At 35.0% G+C, this 14,495-nt stretch overlaps 1 protein-coding gene and 1 pseudogene across 1 annotated transcript; both read left to right on the top strand.

Moving 5' to 3' along the window:
* Nucleotides 1–444: 444 nt before the first annotated feature.
* On the top strand, nt 445–6,285 carry LOC113328581 (annotated as a pseudogene).
* A 2,382-nt stretch (nt 6,286–8,667) lies between these two features.
* On the top strand, nt 8,668–11,775 carry LOC113328571 (pectin acetylesterase 8-like). The gene is made up of 13 exons (XM_026575650.1): nt 8,668–8,863; nt 9,129–9,250; nt 9,359–9,441; nt 9,573–9,702; nt 9,872–9,951; nt 10,045–10,131; nt 10,217–10,341; nt 10,460–10,520; nt 10,707–10,760; nt 10,842–10,919; nt 11,014–11,119; nt 11,251–11,396; nt 11,497–11,775. The coding sequence occupies exons 2-13, from the start codon at nt 9,130–9,132 to the stop codon at nt 11,602–11,604; spliced, it is 1,179 nt and encodes a 392-aa protein (XP_026431435.1). The 5' UTR covers nt 8,668–8,863; nt 9,129; the 3' UTR covers nt 11,605–11,775.
* The last annotated feature ends 2,720 nt before the right edge of the window (nt 11,776–14,495 follow it).

The raw sequence follows: 14,495 nt of genomic DNA, 5'->3' as shown, positions 1-14,495 counted from the left end.
TGAGGTTTCGAACTTAGCGTTAAACATAAAAAAACGATATCTTAGATCTTTTAAAAACAAAAAATCATATACTATCTACAGTTAAGTGATCCACTGACTTCGAAGAAATTGTCATTCCTTATTACCAATCTGAATATTTTTGTACGTCATTTGTTATCCGTTCTCAATCTGCAGCTTTAAGAAATTATTTCCTGGCTTATATCTAATCCTTTAAGAAAGGATTAGTAAAATGCAGATGTGCCTATCACGCAATGTCACTAGAAATTGTTAAAGAAGAAAACATATCATTTGTTTGATAATCCTATGTTTCCATGTTTGACTTTTGTGGAAGTAATTTCCCCCTCAAGGTTCAGCAGAGTTTCTTATAATTTTCCCTCAGTTGTCACTTTATATTGGAATTTTAGCTTATAAATAGATAGGGACATCAACTTACATTTCTTAAGCCAAATCGTTATGATCTGGTTTTCAATCCCACCTACGCATTCATTTTTCAGTTATTTCCCTCCTCCCAACCTCTCCCCAATCTCCGGTGCTCTTGCACTTGCAGAGTCCACTTCCATGTCAATATACAAAAACCTCTGTAATTCTTTCTTTATTATTCTCTTCTTTGTGGTTCCTATGATGAACTCAATCTCCTTTAACATACCTCGGTTTGAACCCCAGACCAGAAATATCATACTGGAAGGTGATGCAGCGACTTCCATAGGTACCATTGAATTGATCAACAGATACATGTGTCGTGCTGGTCGAGCTACTTATGCCGAACAGGTACCCTTGTGGGACTCATCCCCTGGAGGACTCGCACACTTCACCACTCATTTCACCTTTTCCATTCAAAAGTCAACACCGTTTTATGGTGCTGGACTTGCCTTCTTTATTGCTCCTGTTGGTCATCCAATCCCTTCGAATTCACCAGGTGGATTTCTAGGCCTTTTTAATACAACAACCACTGATGATACGTCTCTCAATCGTATCATCCATGTTGAATTTGATTCATCTCCAAATCCTGAATGGGATCCAGATTTTACACATGTTGGGATTAATAAATATTCCATCAAGTCTGCTGCTGTAACCTATTGGAATGCTAGCATGCATAGTCAGGAAACTGGTAATGCTTGGATAACTTATAATGCTACTACTAAGAATCTCAGCGTGTACTGGACATATGATAAGAATCCTGTATATCAAGGAGAATCTCTTCTTTCATACCAAGTTGATTTGAAGCAGATTTTACCAGAAAAGGTTACCATAGGATTCTCCGCTGCTACCAGTGCAACTAGTGGGCGGCATATTCTTTATTCTTGGGATTTTAATTCAACTTTGGAAATTCAGGAAAAAAAAAGTACCAAATGTCAACATGATAGTTGGATTATCTGTTTCTGGAATTGTTTTGTTAGTTCTTTCTTTACTTGTGGTGTGGATGATCAGGTCGAAAAGACGACGAGCTAGAAAACAGAAGGAGAAGGTTAACTTCACATCTGACTTTGAAAGAGGAGCCGGTCTTGTAGTTGCAGGAAATCCTACATTACACTATTCATATGATTTCATTATTAATCAACTCATTTTAGGTTTGTATTCTTAATTTTATCGATTAATTTTTGGATGTTCTTATAAGAAAAGATAAAGAACTCAAAGAATAATCTCAGCTCTAAACTTTCTCTTTCCTATTTACTTGTTTCTTACTCAAAAAAGATCTCCCCCTCTTTACAACTTGAACGACTATTTATGGGGAAATACATAGTGGATGACAGCTAATCTGTCATTTATTTTCGGATATGGTTTGCGACATTCTCGCAACCTTACAAATGTTAATTTCGCAACCTCTCTAATTTTCGCAGGACTATCACATCTTTCTCATGATCCTAGTTGACGTCGTTTGTTATATTCTTCCTGAAATTGTTTTGCGACGCTATTGTGTTGTACCATTGATAATTTCGCTGAGACATTATTGTTGCGAGATTTTGATCCAACATCTTGCCTCTTCTCATATCTTCTCTGCAAAGTAGAGAATGATGTGAGAAATGCCGCAGCTGTTCTCTTCTTTATATTCTGCATTTATCACACGTATTCTTTCTTCCATTTATTTCTCGACACGTCTTTTGTAACCGATGCCTTTTAACCGCTTATATATTTCCGTATTAATCGTGTTGATTTTCTCGAGGAGAAATTCCCTCTATACATATTCCTTCTCACTCTCTTTTTTCTTCTTTTTATTTTCTCTGCAAATTCATCGTTCTCCTGCAAATTCCATTATTGCAACTTTTCTTCTTTCTTCTTCAACCTTCTTAAGTTCTTCTTCATCTTCATACTAGATCTTCATAGTTCGTAATTTTCTTCGAGACAATCTCCCTGCCATTATTTTTCATGGATTCATCAAGGTTAGTCTTCTCTTTTCTTCTTTATGAGTTTTGCTGAATTGATATATTTGAAATTTATCTTGTTTATTGCCTTATTTGATGTTGTTTATGTGATTCTCATACTCTTGTTATTTCAGCAAAAGCGGCTCCAACACTAAATTTACAGTTCAAAACCCTAACATTCCCAAATCACAGCATAAGGTTGTCCCACATAAAAGAAAGTCTGCGAATGAGAAGGTAGTAAGAAACACTATCTTTTTCTAATAACAATATTGTTGCATCTGTTTCTTATCTGGATTGTAATTCGCAGGGTGATAAAGATCTTCATAAACCTATCAAGAAATCTCGCCACCTTAAACTTTCTTCCAAATCTCCTGCGACGTCTTCGCAAGATAAACCTTTATCTCCAATTCGCGAAAATGCTTCCTCTGACTTCATTTCTTCAGCTGACCTTTCTACGATTGAAATTCCCCTTGTGGATCCTTCTGCGAATGAAACCTCTTCTCTTCCCATTGAGAATGTTTCTCAACCTTCTATCTCTACCAGTTTTCTACCCAAGTCTCTACCTCTTTCGAAAGAAACCGTGGAAGGGATAGATATTGCTTTCAAAGTTTTATCTGAAATTCTGGATGATGTCAAGAAGTCTTCTACTGATCCTATCACGTCTAATGTTTGCGAAATTCTGAGCAAACATTTGGGTTCTGACAGAGCTGCTTTGCAGACAACTTTAGAAAAAAAAGTGTAATGCTCTTCGTCTTGAAAATCAGAAGCTTCAGAATGTTTTGCTGGATCGTGACAATCTTCTCAAGAATAATGATGAATTGAGAGGTATGATTTTATTATCTATGTCTTTAATTTGCCTTTTCGATGGTTTTACCCTTCCCATGTTTAATTATCCTTGAAATCCCTCTTTCGCATGTTAAGCACTAAACTAGAAACGAATAATGGAGAGATATCAATTTGAATCTGCTGCTGAAGAAGCCCATGTTGATAAAGAAATCTTGATGGATCAATATAACCAATTAGATAACCTCTATTCATATTCTCTTGATCAGATTAATAATCTTACCAATGAAAATACCCGATTAGTTCAAAGACAAGATCTATTAAGTAATGAAGTATCTCGTCTTTCTTATTCTTTAACTAAAGCTAATTTATGGATGAAAACTTTATCAGATGAGAATAAAACCTTATCTCAAGAGAAGCGAACTTAATTAAACAAGATGGCGATATCTTCGCAACAACTTAGTATTCTCCAAAAAGTATGTGCTGACCAAGAGCAATCTCTTCGCTCTTTGAGAAATGAACTTAAAGAAGTAACAAAGTCATCTATCGCTGAAAGAGATACACTCATTCAAGGTAGAATAACTTTAAGTGTAAAGGCGAATCAGCTTAAAGAACAATATTCCAAATTAGAAGAATCTTATTCTTCTCTTGCGAAGAAAAATGGCTTTCTTATTTCTAAAGAGAAAAATCTTCAGCCTCGACTTAAAGGTTTAGTTGGAGATAAATTTGATGACGCAATGGACCGTTGGGAGAATAGTTGTCTGTCCTTATTTCAACACCTTATTTCGCAAAAGGAAGGTAGTCATAATAGTTTGACTGCCTTAATTATCTTTTGTTTGTCATATCTCTCTGAACTCCTTATATTAATGAAATTTTGTATTCTATCTTTCGCAGAGTCTGAGAAGAATCTTCATTTTTCTATTTCTGTTTTGGAGGCCAAATATGCCAAAATTCGCAAAGAAAATGCATTGCTTGTCTCTACACTGGTTCTCGCGATCGAGCGGAAAAAAGACTTGATTATCTTGCTTATTTTAAGGATATTCAAGATAGGAATCATCAGAGAGCACTTCTTCGCCAAGTTCATCTCCGGGCTGAAGTCCTTGTAAATGACATTTTATTATCCAACTCTCTTTCTCCTACATCAATTGATCCTTTAGAAGTAGATGACGATGAAGTTCCTCGTCCTGCTGATAGTGATTATGATTATGAAAGCGGTGCAAAGGATAATTTCTTAGAAGATGAAGAAGCGTCTGCTGGTGTTAATCAAAATGAGAAAGAAATTTCTCCTGAAGAAGTAATTGCTGGCGATGCTAATCATGGCGAAGATCCAAACCGAAATGAAGGAGAGGCTTGCGAGAATATTGGCGAGAATGTCGGCGAAGAAATTTTTTCATCTCCTGCTACTGAAATTAATATTGAATCTTGAGCTCTCTATCTAGCATTGTCTTCTTGAATTAACTTATTTTTATCAGTTTTGCGAATTACATTTTTCTACCAACTTTGGAAGCAACTTTTCTTTTAATATTTAGTTGATGAGAAAGATAATGCTTCTTGTGTATTGATTCACATACTTGCCTCTCATTATCTTTCTTGCAAAAAATAATCTGTTGCGAATACTTATAATTAATTTGTTTCATCAGATGGTCTTATTTTTCCTTCCTAATTAAAGGTCTTATTATGCCACCTTTTGTCATTGCGACAAAATCGCAGGACGTCCTTGCACTTTCATGCAAAAACCCATTGATCTTGCCTTAACTTTTTCTTTTTTATTATGGCCTCTTCAGGAATGTGGCGACAATATGACAGGCCTAAATATTCTTGCGAAAATAAAGCCCCATGACATTGCCGTCTTGCGACGAAATCGCAGGACGTCTTCGCACTTTCATGCGAAAACCCATTGATCTCGTCTTATTTTTTTCTTTTGTATTATTGCCTCTTCAGGATTGTTGCACAAATATGACAAGCCTTAATATCCTTGCGAATAAAAAGCCTCATGACATTTGCGTCTTAAAACACTTATCAGCTCCCTAATGGAAGGTGCTTCCCTTATCTCCCCACTGGTTGCCCCTTCAAGGAGACGTACTTCTACCATACAAGGCTAGCTCCTCCCATCCAGTCTTAACAACAACCAGTTGTTTTCGCAGCCTCTTATCCCTTTTACCTATAGGGATTATGGTTATGAGACTGCACCCTAAGTGGGGTTTCTTCAGGCCGAGTGCAATATGAGCCAAAGAGGTTCTTGCTCAGAGAACTAGTTTCAGCTACAAACAACTTCTCCAAGGAAAGAAAACTAGGAGAAGGTGGATACGGAGGCGTCTATAGGGGATTTATAAATGAAATGGATTTGGCAATTGCTGTGAAGAAGATCTCTGAGACACAGAAATTTGGTGCAGCTCATTGGTTGGTGTCACGAGAGCGGTGAGTTTTTACTTGTTTATGAGTTGATGCCTAATGGTAGTCTAGATTCGGTCGAAGAATTCCTCTTACGTGGGCTGTCAGATTCAAAAAAGCTCTTGGGTTAGCCTCTGCACTGCTCTACCTTCATGAAGAAGGAGAGCAATGCGTAGTCCATCGTGATGTGAAGTCAAGCTACATAATGTTGGATTCAAATTTCAATGCAAAGATCGGTGATTTTGGTCTAGCGCGGCTCACGGATCATGGACTAGGTCTCCAATCACCAGGGCTAGCTAGGACATTAGGCTATCTAGCACCAGAATACATAAACACAGGCAAGGCTAGTAAAGAATCTGACGTCTTTAGCTTTGGGGTAGTGGCTTTAGAAATCACTTGTGGTAGAAAATCAGTTGATTGTATGGAAGAGGTTTCTGATGTAGGGTTAGTAGAGTGGGTTTGGGACCTATATGGTAGAGATGCAGTCTTGGCTGCAATAGGCCATAAACTAAACCTGGAGTTTGATGCAAACCAAGCCGAATGTTTGATGGTTGTTGGGTTATGGTGTGCACACCCCGATCGAAGTTTCAGACCTTCAATCAAACAAGCAATTCAGGTACTTAAAATGGAAGCAAGTATTCCAACTCTCCCTACAAAAATGCCAGTTCCTTCGTATCATGTACCTGAATTGGATCTTATTTCTAGTGAACCAACTTCTATCACTAGCACAAGCATTGACATGGGTCGCTAAATTTGGACTGAACATTTAGCTTGTTGAGTTTAATAATACTGTTGGTTTGGCCAATATTCAGCTGCTATTTATGAACTGTCCGATTTATGTCTGCAATTATTAGAACGGTTCTGCAAAACTTTCATTTGCTAAGTTTTTTGGGGTTGATTATGTAGTTGCAATTTGAACTTTTGCTTTTAGTTTGTAACTTGTTCTTACTACTTGCTTTCTTTGTTTCTCCTGTTGTTTATCCAATTCCTCCAAATACGACATATAGGCCATTTTCAATACTACCAAGTCTGGTAATACATCTGATCACAATCAGATCATTCATATGGCAATTCCTTCCCAGACCCTGAATGGGTTCCTGATTTTGAGCATGTGGGAAAAGAAATTGGAAATGCTTGGATGAATAGGGCTGGTAGTTAGGAAAGATAAGTTTGTTGTTCCATATGGTCCACACGGCACATTTTGTTTTAGTAATAGCTGGAGTGCATGTATTTCTCATCGTTAGTTGTAGTAAAGTCAGCAACTGATGGAGAAATTTTGTTAGGCTTTCCACTTTTCACCCAGTATTAGTCTTTGTATCATCATCAGAAACTTAAGGGAATATGTTTGTTCCTTCTAAAGTTGTTGGATATCATTACAAGTTTTACTTTTCTACTTGATCAATGAATTGCCGAAAAGGTTGTTTGGATACTTTTTTTCTTTTTCCTTCCAAAAATTATTTTTGGACTTATTCAGAATATAGTCTGGAACAGAATTTCAGAATGACGTCTATAATCTAAAAAAATCTACCTTTCATGAAAAAAATTGTTTTTGGTTTGAAATTCCGGTGATTTACTTCCGGGCTGATATCCAAACAACTCTATATTATCTATGACAACTATGTGAACCAAATATTACATATCTCATCTCAATTTATCTATTTCTATTTGTTGTTGACAACTCAAAAAATCTGAACAAATACCAAAAAGAACAAAAAAGTATAAATATTAAAGAGGTTAAGTGTAGATGTTACCCTGCTTATTTTGGCAATGCGTCAATGACCATCACAAGTACTTGTTTTAGTGCACTAATTATGGAATGGACTGAAGTTAGCACATAATTAAGGCTTAGTTTGGTATTGTTGGGGCTTTTATAAAAACACCCTTCTGCTGTGCGTTGTTGTGTTGTGTTGTGAGAAAAAGCAGTTAGGCGTTTGGTAAAATATTGATTAACGTGAAAGATCAAAGTGTGTCTGGTAAAATATCAGATTCAACAGTTACTGTTGTGGTAAATGACAAAAACAGACCTATCTCTGACAATAGTTATATTCAATTTTATTCGGTTTACAAATAATTAATTTATTTTTATTAAATATAAATAGATAAAATACGAACCAAGGCTGCTATTCAAAAAGGAGTTGGTGCCCAGCTTGTTGCTAGGTTACCAACCAAGACTGTATGACGATCTTAGTTGTATTCCATTAAATTAAAATACTAAATTTACTAATTGTTGTTATTATTATGATTGTTAAAAAAAATTATTTTACTTAACCACTTTTAAATATATATATATATATATATATATATATATATATATATATATATATGTAATTTTCAAACAAAAATTCAAAATAAACTAAGTAATTATTTAATATTCTTTTTTTTGACAAATGAAAATGTAGGTAAATATGATTTTTGACAAATTAAATGAAATGTATTATAAAATAATTTGAAAATAAAATATCATAATATTTAAAGAATAAAATATAAGAAACAAAAAATTGATTCTATATAAATATATAAGGATAATTTTTGTTATTTACAAAATAAAATAAGGACAAAAAAGATAAATCAATCATTAAATTTTGGAGGGACCAGCTTAAAATAAGGATATAGAATTCCGGAAGTGCTTTGGATAAAAAGCACTTTGATTTTTTTTTACCAAACGCCAACTTAAAAAATTATTGACATGGCTTTGAAAGTGCTTTTGGGAAAAAAAGAAGCATTACCAAACCCCGCCTAATTTTTTTTCTTGTTTGGAGATAGGAAATCTAATGGAAGCAGACTTGATGAGAACCCTGTGAATAGCAAACTTTCTAGTTCAGTACTGCATAATCCTTACTTAGTAAAAGTTGAGGTTGTTAATTGTTTGCTTTTAAAAAGTGAATTACTAGTCATTCTCATTTGTCCATTTTACATTTATTTGGCTGACAGCTCCAGCCCTCATATGAATATGACCAGTTGTTGTTGCTGCGCCCACATTCACTTGATAAAACAGTGTTCCCACACGTGGTTTGTTCTTTATGGCCTACCACCATCATCCACCGCACCCTATCAGAGTCACAGAGTCACATTCTCTACCCCATGCAGCATTTACGAGCACCATTTATATGTAGAGATCAGTGATGAGTGGTTGTGAACCTCAATTTCATTCATTGAAGTAGCAGTAGTGAAATAAGATTAGATTTCAAAGTGTCGGTGATTAATTCACAATAAATAGTACATCTATATATAGTCTGTGTGGTCAGGATTTTCATTTTTGTCAGCTGACAAAACAGAGTTAGATTCCGGCTTACTTGATTTACCGGAGGAACAGAAACTCTTATTTTCAGGTAATATGATCTTCTTAGTTTTATATTCTTCATTGGGTATGTATCAAAAAAATTGTTATAAATCTGACCAAAATTTGGAAGAATTCAGTTTTCATGTTAGTGAATATAAATTTATTACTTCATTGATATTTTTAGTGTATAATCTTAAATGTGTACCCTCTTAGATTTTCTTATTTTTTGACGTCAAAATGGCAAAGTTTTAATTACAAATACTTTCCTCCGTTTTGATTCTTTTCATGTTTGTTTTTTCTGTTTACCTGAACAGGATGCTCAACTCGAAAATGCATGGATTCTTGAATGTGCTTATCGTTCTATGTATTACACTGAAGACAAATGGGTTTTACGTAGGAATCACATATGTCGAAAATGCCGTTGCAAAAGGAGCAGGTATGATAAAAATCTGCTACTTGAATTCTGTTTTCAGTACTCCAATTAGCTAATTAAATGAATCTAGTACTAATTTTGTGATTGGATCGTCTGGAAAAAATTGTATAGTTTGTTTGGATGGCAGTCCACCAGCTTATCATATGGATAAAGGATTTGGCGCCGGGATTAACAATTGGCTTGTTCATTTTGAGGTTTGTTCTGCAAATCCATCTGTACTTGTTTTAGTTCATAATGCAAATTTTTTTTTTTAAAATAAAAGTCTTAAATAGAATTTTTATTGAAAGAGCTGCAAGAATCTAACAATTTTCTTTTGCTGTTGCAGGGGGGAGGATGGTGCAACAATGCCACGACTTGCCTTGCACGTAAAAATAACCGTTTAGGTTCTTCAAAGCAAATGATCAAGGAAGTCGCATTTTCAGGACTCTTGCATAACAAGGCAAAATTCAACCCTGGTATGTAAGACTACTTCATGAATTTGTTGGTATGCTTCTAGTTCATGGATTTGAATTTTCGATTTTTTTTTTTTTTTTTGGTAAACGAATTTTCAAATTTTGTTGAGAATGCTCATATAGGACCTGAATTGTGCCAATGATTAGAACTCATAATGGTGAATATATCCAGACTTCTATAATTGGAATAGGATTAAAGTTCGATATTGTGATGGATCTTCATTTACTGGAGATGTTGAAGCAGTAGATCCAGTGAGTTATTCAACCTCAAGTACTATCAACTTCAGTTTACCATTTAACTAGGATCTCCTATTTTAGTAACTGAGTATCCATCAATTTTACCAGGCCACCAAGCTTCATTACAGAGGAGCAAGGGTTTTTCGTGCTGTGATCGATGATTTACTAGCAAAAGGGATGAAAAATGCTAAAAATGTATGTCAAATCCTTGAAATCTTTTCATTATTATATCGTTTTTGGAGTGTTCGTAACCAAATTAACCAAGTTTGTTAATTTGTAGGCTATTCTTTCTGGATGTTCGGCTGGTGGTTTAACTTCTATTCTTCATTGCGATAACTTCCGTGGCATATTACCAAGGAGTACCAAAGTAAAATGTCTCGCAGATGCTGGATATTTTATCAACGCGTAAGCTCAAACTTTCGATACAATAGTAAACTCACCATTGTTGTTTTCTTGGTCGGGAAATGACTAATTATAATCATTTCTGCAATTAGACAACTAACATCAATTAACCTTGTTACAGGAAAGACCTTTCGGGAGCAATGCACATACAACAGTTCTATGCTGACGTTGTGAAAACCCATGTAAGTTTAACGCTTAATCCTGTAAGGCGTCAAGCATGCACGATTGCCTCTGAACTGAAACTCAATCCGTTCAGTTATTTCCATTTATTTCTCGAAACCCTGATCGATTAGTTTTAGCAAAGTTTAAAATACATCTTCTTGTTCATCAATATAATATATTGTGCCTCTTGTTAATAATGTGTTTAGGGCTCAGCAAAGAATCTTCCTGCATCATGCACTTCAAGAGTAAACCCGATTCTGGTGAGTGCACTTAATTCGCTCTGATATTTGTTTAGTTACTTCAAGCATTCTCTCTCAGCATAATAATAAATATCATTGCAGTGTTTTTTCCCCCAGTATGCCGCACAACAGATCCGCACACCACTTTTTCTATTAAATGCCGCCTACGATTCATGGCAGGTTAGTATGTCCCGGCTATAATACCCAACTAATGTTTGTTTTGCACAACACTAGCTAATACTATTATGTTTTATTTTGCTTAATTCAACTTCAGATAAAGAACATTTTGGCTCCTGGTGTTTCTGATCCACACGGAAAGTGGCATTTCTGCAAGCTTGATATAAAAAAATGTTCTCCAGCTCAAATCAAAATTATGCAAGGTAATCTCCGATTTTTCTTCATTGTGCACATGTACATACAGTGGGTATATAATATATATATATATATATATATAGAAAAATTGTTATCCCTATGACCGTAATTGAATCTCCTCATGGTAATGTGATGGCAGGTTTCAGGATGGAGTTTCTAAGTGCACTGGCAAAACTAGGGAAATCTACAGTCAGAGGAACGTTCATAAACTCATGCTACGCTCATTGCCAATCAGAAATGCAGGAAACTTGGTTAAGAAATGATTCTCCCGTATTGAACAAAAAGGTGACAATCACAATTCTTATGATTGAATATGATCCGAAGTCTACTATGTTTATGTTCGAGTTCTGAATTTTATTAACCGAAGTCTATTACATTTTTGCAGCCAATTGCAAAGGCTATTGGAGACTGGTATTATGATCGGGCTCCATTCGAAAAGATTGATTGTCCTTACCCATGTGACTCAACTTGTCACAATCGTATTTTTGAATAAAATTATGAAATCTCATATGGAACAATTATGTATATGATAGTTTTATTTATTGGCGATTCAAATTGATAGTTGGATTGTCTGTTTGGAGTACTGTACTGTTCTGAGCATTCTGGAAGATGCTGTAATAATCATCTTACCCAACTCCACTTATAAATTTCATCCAAATTTGTTTACACTTCGATTTAGGTAGCTGCACAAAGCCGACTCAATCCACCAACCCAATCCACACCCCCTTGAGATTACTCACATCCGATCCAACCCATCTAGGAGTGGGTCGATTATGGATCACAACGTTAAAACCCATCGTATGGTGGGTCGAATATGGGTGACAGCTTCCCTCATCCGATCCAGCCCACCCATCCATCTAAATATTTCTAAGTTAATTCTAATCCTTAGATTACCTATCCTAGATGAATCACAACTGTAAAAATAATGATATATGATCTTAGGCTAGTATAGTAGGAAATAGTAATGCATTCTTTTATCTTTTGAGCTTTGAACAATTGAACTCATTTCTTGTTATTTGTTAGCTTTATCACTTTGCATGCAGTTTGCAACTTTGCACCAACTTCTTACTTCTCTGAATTTTTATTTTGTAAACACTTTTAAGTAACTTCTTATGATGTTACTTGTCTACACTTGACTTTGGGTCAACTTTTTGATAAAAGCTATTAATTCCAATCTGTAAGAGTCTTAGATATTTGTATACAGGTAAGTTTAACAGTAAGTCTGTAAGTCTGTAATGTAATGTTCATTATATTTTATGGTGGGGAACCCACCACCCACCCAATCCAACCCACCGTATTGTAATGTTGGATTGATTGCGGGTGATAATTTCTGTTACCCACCATCAATTAGTTGGGTGATGGGTGAAGCCAAATCCGACCCAATCCAACCCATGTGCAGTCCTAACCATAAGGCAAATGAATATAGATTTCAGATAACCTTTTACATTTTGGATAAAGCTGAAAAGAAATGAGCAAGAAGGAGACAGCCATGAGCCTTTAAACACGAGGTGGGAAGATGGGTTGCTGAGGTGAGAGTTTTTGCAGCCATGGTCTCATTTTTATTTTTAGACGTTACTGAATTAGTTGTACATTTTATGAGCTCCTATAGTCTATTATACCCTATACAATATGTCATAAGACTTTATTTCGTCGTATCCAAAGCCCATAGTGAGTGAAAAATCAAGAACCATATTTTGGGGACCATGGTTTTTTTGGGATCATATATGGCTTTATTTTGAGTAAAGACATTAGAAGTAAATCTAGGTCACCCCTTATTTAGATATTTATATTAATATCTAAATTACCCTCCTGATTAATTTTAGGTGCTGATTAGTTAGTGTTAATAATAGTTAGTGTAATGATTAGTGAGATGATTAAGTTAAAGATAATTAGTGAGATTAAAAAATCAAATGTTTTTTTTTAAAGAAGTAGAATTATTGAGAGAGTAAAGTTAGAGAAGATGAAGAAGGAAAACATGAAAAACGATGGATTTTACCAACCACAACCGGAGGAAGGGTATTTGGGTACCCAGGTAGGCTTCAAACTTAGATAATGTTGGTTGAATTGCTCCAAACTTAAAAATGAAATTTTATGTAGATATGGGCCAGTTCGGTTACCATATGTCAAGAACATGTAACCGAACACACCTGAAAGTGTAGTTTGGTTACGTTTTCCAAACACGCAGGTTACCGAACTCGCTCGTTAATGGAGGTTTTGGTCGTACACTGTAATGTTCGGTTACCTATGATAAAATGGTAGGTAACCGAACTTTGAACTTAACAATTTATTTGGGTACATCTTATGTGTTCGGTTAGTTCGCAAACTTCAACGCAACCAAGTTCCCATCCGAACTGCAGGTTAAAAGTAACCTATTGTTAGAAGTTCGGTTGATTCGCAAACTTCAACATACACTAGTAGAAAAGTGACATTTAGTAACAGTTAAAACTTTTATAAAGTAACAGTTCGTAAAATGCCTGTTACTAAATGTTAGATAGTTAAATAACAGTAACACTTTTCGTAAGAACTGTTACATAATGTCATCCAGGTTGTATACTGTAACTGGTTTTATAGTAAGTGTTACTATATACTCAAGTTACTGTAACATATTTCGTATGTCGCCATTACCATTACAGTTCTTTAAAGCAATTGTTACTATATACCTGTGTTATCGTAACATATTTAATATGTCACCGTAGTTGCCATTATCGTAACTTTTTTTAAACTAAATGTTACTATATATCTATGTTACTGCAACATGTTTACTATGTTACCATAGTTGACATTATTGTGACATTTCTGTAAATTATTTATTTGTATAACTAGTTTTTGGGTATCCGGTTCAAAAAATAACTAGTTATGGACTAACATTAATTTAACATCTTGATTTAATTATAAGCACGAGAGCTAGCCATGACTCATACTGATGGTTACCTAAGGTTTGAGAAAAAATCGAATATAATACAAAATAATAAACAAGTTGTAAAAATATGTAGGAATATTAAAAATATAAATTATGTTGTAGTTGCGTGGTGTGACGACGAAGGTGGTGAAGGTATAGTTTACTGTCTAATGAGAGTAAATATTTTATTTGGATAACATTTAAACAAAAGGAAAACATGGAAGAGTGGTTAAAGAGTTATAATTAATGCAATAGGTCTCAAGGTCGAATCTTGTGAAGTGTACTTTTATAGAATTTATATTTCATTCCCAAGAAGACCAACTCATGGTAGCGGATGCTAGTGTTGATGGTTGTGGCAGTGCTGGTGGTGGAGGTAGTGGTGGAGGTGATGGTAGTCAGTAAAAACTGTCAGTTTTTATGACAGTTTCAATAAAAACTGTAACGGTTACTCAAACAATAGCAACAGTTTGTTCCCAAACATGTTA

This window comes from Papaver somniferum, unplaced genomic scaffold (assembly GCF_003573695.1).
Source record: "Papaver somniferum cultivar HN1 unplaced genomic scaffold, ASM357369v1 unplaced-scaffold_11, whole genome shotgun sequence".
NCBI classification, from domain to species: Eukaryota; Viridiplantae; Streptophyta; class Magnoliopsida; order Ranunculales; family Papaveraceae; genus Papaver; species Papaver somniferum.
The sequence above is the reverse complement of the archived record's forward strand: the minus strand, read 5'-3'. Positions and strand labels throughout refer to the sequence as shown.